The 10,893-nt window shown below is 40.9% G+C and overlaps 1 protein-coding gene across 5 annotated transcripts in view; it reads left to right on the top strand.

Annotated features, from left to right (window-relative positions):
• Nucleotides 1–6: 6 nt before the first annotated feature.
• The window catches only part of Ankrd17 (ankyrin repeat domain 17), a 138,847-nt gene continuing 127,960 nt past the window's right edge, over nt 7–10,893 (top strand). For 4 of the 5 annotated variants that reach the window (XM_031390963.1, XM_031390962.1, XM_031390959.1 and 1 more), the window contains exon 1: nt 7–412. In XM_031390963.1, the coding sequence (XP_031246823.1) occupies nt 38–412 (375 nt within the window). In that variant the 5' untranslated portion in view covers nt 7–37. The remainder of the gene's footprint in view (nt 413–10,893) is intronic. The other variant, XM_031390958.1, reaches the window with a different exon arrangement.

Genomic DNA, 10,893 nt, shown 5'->3' with positions numbered 1-10,893 from the left:
CTCCCCCGTCCGCGTCCCCCCACCTCTTCCCGCGGGGATGGAGAAGGCGACGGTTCCGGCGGCAGCTGAGGGAGAAGGGAGCCCCCCGGCGGCGGCGGCAGCGGCGGTGGTGGCGGCGGCGGCGGCCCCCCCCGCGGCGGCGGAGGTCGGCGGCGGGGCTCGCTCGGCCTCGTCTCCTCGTGGGATGGTGCGAGTCTGCGACCTGCTCCTGAAGAAGAAGCCACCGCAGCAGCCGCACCACAAGGCCAAGCGGAACCGGACTTGCCGACCCCCCAGCAGCAGCGAAAGCAGCAGCGACAGCGACAACAGCGGCGGCGGCGGCGGCGGAGGAGGAGGAGGCGGCGGCGGCACCAGCAGCAACAACAGCGAGGAGGAGGAGGACGACGACGACGAGGAAGAGGAGGTTTCTGAGGCAAGGGCCTGGTTTCACCTCGAGGAGGGCGGAAGGGACCGTGAAGGGCCTAAGGTGGGAGGGGATTGGCGCTGGGACCGAGCCCTCGGGGCTGACGATCTGCCTTGGGGACCGGGCTTTCGACGGCCCCCTTTCTTTGCTCGGCCTGAGTCGTGAGGTGTGGGCATGTTGGGGAGGGTAGCTGACACGTGGGGGGTGGGAGGACCGGCGGAGCGCACGGAGTTGGTGAGGACCTTCGTAGCCCACGATGCTTCTTCGCGGGGTTTAAGAGCGGAGGGAGGGCTTGGTTAGATTCCCGGGTGGCACTTTGGGTCCAGGAGGGTGGTCTCTCTGGGGCCAGTAAAGCCACCTCATTCCCGGGGCGGGGGCGGAGCTAAAGCGGGAGGGGTAAAATAATAGGTAGGGGAGTCTCTGGGGGACCGATTGCGAGGTTGGTAGTTTTCTGTCAGCGTAAGGTGGCCGAGAGCCATTCTGGAGGGGCGGTAAGATCCTAATGGACTCGGAGCTAAGTGTTTGGATCTGGGAGAGACACGTGAGAATCTGTACTTTTCCAGACTGTTTTGCTGCAGGGCTTTTCTTTCTTCCTTTCTTCTTTCCTTTAACTTGTGGCTGCTGGAGTTAATGTTCATTTCCTCGATTTATCAAAGATTTTGGAGGAGCCGATCTTGTATCCATCCGTATGCTTTTACAGAGGACTTAGTACATAAAAATTTTGTGTGGTGCTCTACGTGTATGTGTAATAACTCCATCAGGGTCTCCCTTCAGAAGAAATAATCAAACCAGGTCCCGCTTCTATTGAGTCAATTAAGTGACTTTATTGATTTATTGTAAAGTAAGCAGGGGAGAAGGTCCGATCTGCACCCAGGCTTGGCTTGGACTGGGATAGGGAGGCCTTATGTCCTAGTGATCTGGTTTCATAACTCTTTTTAGTTTTTCCTGGGTCTACAGGCAGGCGGCGTTGGAGGACCTTATTCCTTTAACCCAGAAGCTTAATGAACCATACTGATAACAAACTACGACCTACCAGTTGTTAGAGCTTTTAGAACAAACCCTCTTGTCAGTACTATGAAATGGGAGCATGAAACATCTTGATGTGGAGGAAATAGGAACATGAGGCAGCAGAGGAGAGAAGCTGTAAAAGTTGAGTAAAACTTCATTCTAAGAAGACTAATGGAACTACCCAGAAATAACTGCTTGCCACACCTAGAGCCTGTTAAAAGGCTGCTTTTGAGTTAATTTGTTTCCTTTGTCTTTCCCATCCATGTTCTGTTTAAGTAGAGACCTTGGAAAGGGACTTGAGGCTCACCTCTCAGCAATAAGACAAAAAATTTTTTTTCTCTAACCTTACATTAGATGAAGCTACATAGAAAAAGTTCTAAGAGTAGGACTTACTGTATACCTCAAAACTTCTCTCTTCTGTTATTTCTCTTCTGCCTATTGTGGTAAATTTATATGGTTAGTTTGTACTTGCTTTTTGATTGTTTCGGGATAGTATGTTGCTCAGGCTTCATTATAAGCAGTGGAGACAAGGCTTGGTGTCTAGCAGGCCTAAGGCTCTAGACACCATTAAATCAAACAAAAAAGAGAAAACAAAATTTTACTATTGAAACAATGATGAGAAGGATGGATGAAATCCTTTTTGTTTTGGTACTTAGGATTAACGAGCTTTGTAATTCTCAGAAGTGGGGAGGATTTTTCCCCTGCAGCTCAGCCTCTCTATTAAAAATAAGGGCAGCGAGGTTTAAAGGAAACTGGAGGATAGTGTCTGTTAGTTACAAAAGTAGGAATCAAAGTTTTTAGAGACTCAGTGACAACTGTACATTTTTGTCTCCCTTCTGACCTATTTCAAGAACTGGTGCTGAATTTCAGGTTTGGCAGTTGTGAGTAAAACACCAGTAGTAAGATTTTAAGTTTTCTTACATTAAGCTCTGGTTTGGAACAAGGCCATATACTTAATGTAATACTTAAAGAAGTATTTTGCTGGAGTTGGAGAGATGGCTTAGTGGTTAAGAGCATTGAGTGCTCTTCCAGAGGTCCTGAGTTCAATTCCCAGCAACCACATGGTGGCTCACAACCATCTGTGATGGGATCTAATGACCTTTTCTGGTGTGTCTGAAGATAGCTACAGTGTACTCATATGCATAAAATAAATAAATACATAATTCTTAAAAAAAAAGTATTCTGCTACAAACTTCACCTACCTAGGTAGTTTTGTCCATGGCCTAATATTTCCTTAAGTATTAGATAGCTCCAAGCTTTGTAGGTATGTTACTTTTGTAGGTCTGAGTGTTGATCCTTAGTGTGTTTTGCACTGTCATCTGCACAAGTAAAGCTTGTCATTTGTCACAAGTAAAGGTTTGTCATTTGTCAGGTGAAGTAGATGTAAGAAAGCTGAGCCATTAAAAAGATGCCTGTAACACATGATGAGAAATGGGCAAGATAGAAAGGAGTAGTTCCCTCTGGACTGGTCTCCATACTGTGATCAGAGTGAAGGAGTGAAGCTCCCAGCTGTGTGCTGCAGCTTAAGTCACATGGGAGGGTTGGGTTGCTCAACAGTTTCTTTTCTCCTTCACTGTCCTAACATGTCTTCAGAAGTTTAATTTTCAGGACTTAGGAAGTGTACTTTTTTTTTTTCCAAATTATTTTTGCCTACACAGTTTAAAAATGTAGATAATCTGATCCTTGAACTAATTCTCCTGTAAACATCATCAGAAGATGAGGGGGGAATCTGAACGTGGATACTTCTGCAGTGAAGGATGACCTAACATGACAAAAATATATTGATTTTGAAGAAATGTTAGCTGGATATCCTATGTGTAGTTAAAGAGGAGAAAAGGGAGAGACATGGATTTAAATGAGGGCTTTAGTTGTAAGTTGTAGTGCCTGGTTACAAGTCCTGTTTATCCATTAGAGTAGCTATCTCCAGAGTGTCTCAGGATGGATGGTGTGGTTTTGATGCTCGAATAGCCTCAGCTATACCTGGAAAGCATGTAAAAGATTGAAAACTTTCCCTGTCTCTTCCCTTCTTTTGACCCAGGACTTTAGCTCTAAGTTGAAAGTGTAATTTGCTCAGCTTTCAATGGGCTACTGACTAGTAAAGAACAAAATATGTTTCCTAACTTAGAAGCATGTGATACATTGGATTAAATTAAATATTTATAAGAAAAAGGTAGAATTGAAAGAGTTTATACCTCATTTCAGAAATAATATTGCATTCTATTGAACACACTTTGAGATATGAGTGGAAGGCAGCTTTCTCTAAAGCACAATTCAAGGGAGGAACTATTAATGATAGAACTTTTACGTTCAAGAGCAGTGTTGTTGTTGTTTTAGAGAAAGGCATAAAATAGAAGTATGGGAGTCAATCAGAATTCCACCTATATTCGAGGAAGAAGGTGTGGTTTTTAAATAAGAGGTAAACTTAGTGAAGGACTTTAGACTATGGGGGCCAGTGAGTTAGTGCTGAGAGTACTCAGAGGAGCTGCAAGGCCAGGAGACTTGCATCTGTAAAAGAGGTAGGGGTGAGGAGGAGGGAGGAGGGGAGCTGTCGCTAAGTTAGACTCTTGACACTAATTTCTTCTTTCATTTCTTTTATTTTTTTAATGGGAAGATGTTAGGTTCCTCTGTTTCTGTTCCTAGGTTTCATGTAAGTGCATGAAATCAGGTTAGCTCAGAGAAACTTGCCTGTACTGTTTTCCCAGTTCTGTTTCTTCAACTAATGTAGCATTATTTTTAAAATGGATAATTTTTGAAGAATTTCTTAATTATTTCCTTATCTTCTATTTAAAGAGGACTTGATTAAAAAGAAGAAAAAAGGGACACCATACAGATCTGTTCAGTTCTTGGGAGAATCCAGAGTTCATTTAGAAAATCATGGAGTTTCTTCTTCCTTTCTTGTCTCCTTCTTAACCTGTGAATAGTTGATTTGGATTTTAACACCGTCAACTCCTCCCTCCGCCCCCCCCCCTCAGGTTTTGTTTTGAAGACAGGGTCTCACTGTATAGCTCTTTCTGTCCTACAGCTCATACTGTAGACCAGGCTAGCCTTGAACTCACCAAGATCTGCCTGCCTCTGCTTTCTGAGTGCTGGGATTAAAAGATGCACCCAGCAATGTTTTAATTTATTAATTATTCTGAGTTATGAAACGTCCCTAGAGACAGAAAACAAGTTAAACTAATCATCATTGGCTATTGAATGCCTAATAGGTGCTTTATGCCTCTAATATTCTAACAGACTAAAAAAATAGTACTTGAGTGCCCATTGTGTCTGAAGACTTGGCTAATGGCTCTGAGCATGGACTGTGTGTGGAGTTTGTATTGAGTTCTTTGACCCATCACTTACTAGTGTTATGGTTTTGGTTCAGTTACTTAACCTCTCTAGCTCATTTTCTTATGTATAAATGGGGATAGTAGATCCTACTTATAGCAGTTAAGAAAGTGAAAGGAATTAATAGTTTTCATGTTTTCTCATTTTACTATCTTCATAAACCTATGAAGTAGATGTCACTATGTTTATTTCATTATTCAAAAATGAGTTCCCACTGTATGCTTAATCTACATTGAGTAAGCAATGATAAACAAGCTTTTTAAAAGACACATAAATTAAAAATGTACCAGTGAGTAAACAGAGGTTGGGGAAATGTAAGAATGAAGTTAAATGGTTATATATTCTGTTTAAGGAATGTGAGTTTCAGAAGTATAGAACTTTTGCGCCAGGACCAGTTTTCTGTGAAGCCTGATGACTTGAGTTTGAACCCCTGGAACTCACATGATAGAAAGGAGAGAACTGACTCCTGCAAGTAGTCCTCTAACCTCCTTACTCCCAATCACCCATTGATTTTTTTTATTTTTTGAGACATTGATTTTTACAGGCAGAGATACTAGTTTAAAAGAGTTTTTTTTTAAAGATTTATTTTATTTATTTTATGCGTATGTGTACACTGTAACTATACAGATGGCCATGAGCCATCATGTGTGTAACTGCTGGGAATTGAACTCAGGACCTCTGCCGGCCCTGCTTGCTCATGCCTCCCTCTGGTGTAATTCACTGTAGCTGTCTTCAGATGCACCAGAAGAGGGCATCAGATCTCATTACGGGTGGTTATGAGCCACCATGTGGTTGCTGGGATCTGAACTCAGGACCTTCGAAAGAGCAGTCAGTGCTTTTACCTGCTGAGCCATCTCACCAGCCCCTAAAAGAGGTTTAAGTGACTTTGTGAAGGAGTATATCCTAAGTGTCAGAACAGGATTTAACCTTGGTTTGATTCCAAACATGCTTATTCCTTTATCATTCACTAATTTTCTATTATGCTAAAAGAAAGATATTTCTTTTAAAATAGAGGTTGTTGACTTGGAGCCTGGATAAGGCTTTTTTTTTAATTTAAGATTTATTTTATTTATTTTATGTGTATGAGTACACTGTAGCTGTACAGATGGCCATGAGCTATCATGTGTATGCCTGCTGGGAATTGAACTCAGGATCTCTGCCGGCCCCGCTCGCTCAGGCCCTGTTAGCTCCAGACCAATTCACTGTAGCTGTTGTCAGACGCACCAGAAGAGGGTGTCCAATCTCATCACGGGTGGTTGTGAGCCACCATGTGGTTGCTGGGATCTGAACTCAGGACCTTTGGAAGAGTAGTCAGTGCTCTTACCTGCTGAGCCATCTCGCCAGCCCTGGATAAGGCTTATGCAATCATTTATTTTGGTTTGGATTTTTTTAAACTTTTCTCACGAACTCGTAGCTTATATCCAGCTTTTTAATTAGGTACTCAGAATGATCTGTTAATCTAACATCCCTTTATTTGGATCTAACTTTTACAAACTGCCTCAGAGAAAGTAAATGGTAACAGAAGGCCTATTGGATATAGTGCCCCCCCTCTCTCTTTTCTTTTGAATCTTTACCTTAGAGTATTAGGACTATTAGGTCTTAAGGCAGAAGCTTGTGGCTTTGCTTTTTATGTCTTCCACAGTACAGTAGTGTGTGTTGTGTAAGTCTTAAGAGTCTTAACCATTTGATTTTCATGAAGCTAAATTTCAAGTATGAATATTACATAAATATTCTTTATTAGCTACTTTTATTTTTTTAGATAACATATTTATTTTATGTATGAGTACACTGTCGCTGTCTTCAGACACACCAGAAGAGGGCATCAGATCCCATTACAGATGGTTGTGAGCCACTATGTGGTTGCTGGGAATTGAACTCAAAACCTCTAGCAAGAACAGCCAGTGCTCTTAACAACTGAGCCATCTCTCCAGGCCTTTGTTAGCTACTTAATCTGGAAAATGTTTGGAATGTCATATCTTAAAGAATTTGTTTGTACCTATTTATATTGTACCCATACAACATAATTCTAATTCTTAGTTTAATTGCCTAAGCTTATAATCAGAAGTGCATGAGAGTGACCCTAGATGTGATTTTCTTTTTCTCTCTTTTTGGGGGGTGAGTGGGTGTCCTAGAACTTGCTCTATAGGCTAGGCTGACCTCCAACTCAGAGATCCCCTTGCCTTTGCCTCCTCAGTGCTGGGATCAAAGGTATGTGCCGCCATTGCCTGGCTAGAAATAGTATTTTTACCTTCATAATTGTCAACATTGACTGGTTTTATGTTTTTGTTTAGATTGCTTTTGAGAATTTCGTCATTGATTCCTTACATTGGGCTTTTTTCTTGGTGGTTTATTGGTGCTGTTTATGAATATTACTTACGTTGTTCCATATATTCTCTTTGTTTTCACAGCATGAAAACAGTATTTTGTTTAGTAAATTGTATTATTATTTTATGACTCATAGGACACTCCACACTAGAGACCTTCTTGACCCCATATGTAAAGATTTCCTAGAGTTTTTCTTTTGGTAGTAAGTATTCTGGTTTCCAGAGAAAACTTGGTACTCTTTTTGGATACAGGACTTGATTATTTTGTTAATTTCTCTCCTACTCTTTTTCTATATGAGTTGCTAAGTCTTGCTTCTTCAGAGAACTTTGCCCGTAGTTCTTTTCCTCTGATTTCTGTATTTACTAGGTAGTCTTGTTGGTCTTGTTTCCTCCTACACACCTCATTGCACATCCTTTGATGATTTACTGCTTCTTTTGGGTCTTATTTTGAATTTGATCTTACGTGATTTTTGTCTCATCTTCTGTTTTGTTATATTATCTATAAGTCAGTCAGTCACCTTAAAATTGGTATCTCCAGTCTAAACTTGTTTTTGATAATTGAACTCAGACTCTGGCCACCCAATATTTGCACACACCTTTCTTCGCACATCTAGCTTTTCTTCTGACCTTTCTCCCTTATGTTTCCTCACTACTTGAGGATGTCAGAAATAAATGTTTTGAATGATTATCAGTCAGGAATTAATCAGAGAAGCAGAACAGGTAGGAGATTTATATATGATTGGTAACTACCTGGTTAGCCAGATAGCATTCAGAGATTTATTAAAGGGAATTAATTGTCTTATATGATGGTAAGGGCTGCCTAAGGAAGCCAGTCTGGGAGGCAGTTAGGAATTGAAATACTCTCCAGTGCCTCCTATGTTTCAGCCATGGTCAAGAAAAAGTTACTCAAGGACGTAACCTCCTAAGGGCAAAATGTGTAAGGAACTTGCACAGTGGCCAGCATGTAGCCCTTCCAACTGCTGCCCCAGAAGGCCCTCTTTACTCACATGGTCCAATGACTGCTTTCCTTTCTGTTCCTCTCTAAATGAACTTTGACTATAGTTACCCTGTTCCTAGTCACCACTATACAGTGGGTTAGGCAAAAGAGGATTTGTTTTCTTTTTAGCTTGCAGAGTACTGAACTGGTGACTTCTACTTTAAGCTGTATGTAGTAGCTGAGTGGCATTTTTAATTGATTTTCTTAAAGGAAGGAAAGATAATTGAGTCTGAGCTCAATTATCAAGAACAAGTTTAGACTGTAGGCACACATTTTAATGTGACCGACTGGCTTATAGACAGTAAACAAAACAGAAGATGAGACAAAAATCATGTAAGATCAGATCTGAAACAAGACCCAAAGGAAGCAGTAAAGTAAATAATTAAAGGGTGTGGAATTAGGTGGGTAGCAAGACCAATGAAACAACCCTAGGACATTATTGCTTTGTTGCCCTGTGTATCATGTAGTTCAGGTTTGTGATGTATGGTGGTAAACATGTTTGGGCCAGGGGACCGCTTTCTCTCCTACTGCATGGGTCTTGGGAATAAAACTCGGTTTTTCAGGCTTGGCAGCAAGCATCTTTTCCAGCTGAGCTGTCTCCTGGGTCCTGATCACAACTTTTTGTGATCATTAATGTAGTTTGGTGATAAAACTCTTGTTAGAAATTTGAGAGGTTTCAATTTTTATATGACATGAGCAATATAGTAAAAGATCTCCTGTAATGTTTTTTAAAAAGATTTATCCATTTTTATTTGTATGAGTACACTGTCACTGTCTTCAGACACACCAGAAGAGGGCATCAGATCCCATTGCAGATGGTTGTGAGCCACCATGTGGTTGCTGGGAATTGAACTCAGGACCTCTGCAAGAGCAGTCGGTGCTCTTAACTGCTGAGCCATCTTTCCAGCCCCTGTTTTGTTTTTTGTTTTTTGTTTTTGTTTTTTTAAATAAATAAAATTTTTTTATCATTATTATCATTTCTGTGGTTAGTCTGACCCCTTCTTTATGTTTCCTGACTACTTGAGGATGTCGGAAATGAAAGTTTTGAATGATTATCAGTCAGGAATTAATCAGAGAAGCAGAATAAGTAGATTTATATATGATTGGTAGTTACCTGGTTAGCTAGATAGCATTCAAAGGAAATTGTCTTATAAGACCAAGGAAGCCAGTCTGGGAGGCAGTTAGGAATCAAGTTTGTGAGCAAGCAGAAACTCATGGCCAAAGGCTGGAGTTCTTCTCCCCAAACATTTAGAAACTAATTGTGAAGAAAGAACAATTATGAACTCAGCTTTTGATCAGAGTTCCAATTTTGGTAGCAAGAACAAGGTTTCTTTTAGGAGCTCTTTTTGAATAGGTCATACTAAGAAAAACCACCCTTGCTAAAACTTAGTTAATTGATGAGGGATTTATATCTTCAAAAATCTCAATGTAGTACTACATTAGTATGTGATTGAAGATACTATTTGCTACAGAGTGGGTGCTGCCCTCTTTTCTTAATCTAGTTAGAATAGCTAACTAGATTGTCTCATCAGAAACCATCACCCATAGGAAAGCAGCACTTCTTAGTCCGATCTTTGCTACTGTTTGGCAGGGGAAAAATTGCTTTAAGTCACAGAACTATTGAGTATTTTAGAGTACCAAAGCATCCTTGTTTAGCCTGAGAAGTAACTGACCACTGGGCCTCTTGTAGTTTGGGGCTGGCTCCTTTAGGCTCCCTTAGTATTGCTTTCACAGGCTGTCTTTGCTTGCTCTCTGTAGCTAAATTTAGGAATTTGTTGTTGTTGATACATAGCTAGTACCCTTCAATATGTTTTTTTCCTCTGCTTTCTTCAGAGCTGCGCACTTAATAGCTATGTACTATGGTCTCTTCGATATTATAGGCAACAGATTTCCCAATGTTTCCTAAGTATAACCAGAAGCCATTGCTTTCCATCTTGGAACTTTCCAAGGTCTGTGACTTCTTAGTTTAGGTTAATGCCTTCTGATTGCTGTATTGAGGAATTGGATGAGTGATGATTTGAAAACACTCAGACAGGTGCTCCACACAGGGTAGAGTGGGGGGTTTTGTTTGTTCTTTGTTCCCTCTCTCTGACACTCCACTGATCTAAGTTCTAGCTGTCTTAACTACTTACTGTATCACCCCTTAAGTTGTGTTGCCTAGTGTGTTAGACACTGGTTACTGAGCCCTTGAAATGTGGTTAGTGGTATCTGAGAGTCCGAGTTTATAATTTTGCCATTATGTATGGCATACATTTAGTCATGTATGGACATTGGCTACCATATCAAAGAGTGTAGATATAGAACATTCCCATCAGCACAGAACATTCTGATAGCTCTACCTTGCAGTGTTGATTTGATCTAAAAAATCTAGTGTAGTATAGATTACCAACCAAAATATCCATGTTTCAGATGACCAGGACTGAATCTTGTATCTGGCTATGTCTGTGTTTAGTGATAAAGCCTTTAAATGAGTAATTAAGGTTAAGTCAGGTCATATGGATAGGCCCTACTCTAGTTTGACTGGTTTCCCTATAAAAGGAAGTTTAGCTATAGAAATCAGATGTGCATATAGAGAAGGCTGTGTGAAGAAGATGAAGGAAGAGAGTGATCATCACCTGCAAGCAATGCAAGGGGTCTCGAGAGAAACCAAATTGCTGATAGTCTGGTCTTAGAACTGTGAGAAAACAAACGCTGTTTGAGCCACCCAGTCTATAGTATTTTATATGATAGCCTTAGTGAATGTATATGTGGCTTGAAAAGAACAGGAAACAGAAGGGTGGTCATGGATAGCCTCCTTTTAAGGATTGGGCAAGGATAGTAAATGTTGTTTCTCG

The sequence above is a fragment of the Mastomys coucha genome, unplaced genomic scaffold, assembly GCF_008632895.1.
Source record: "Mastomys coucha isolate ucsf_1 unplaced genomic scaffold, UCSF_Mcou_1 pScaffold22, whole genome shotgun sequence".
NCBI classification, from domain to species: domain Eukaryota; kingdom Metazoa; phylum Chordata; class Mammalia; order Rodentia; family Muridae; genus Mastomys; species Mastomys coucha.
Note: the sequence above shows the minus strand (reverse complement) of the source record. Positions and strands in the feature narration are given on the sequence as shown.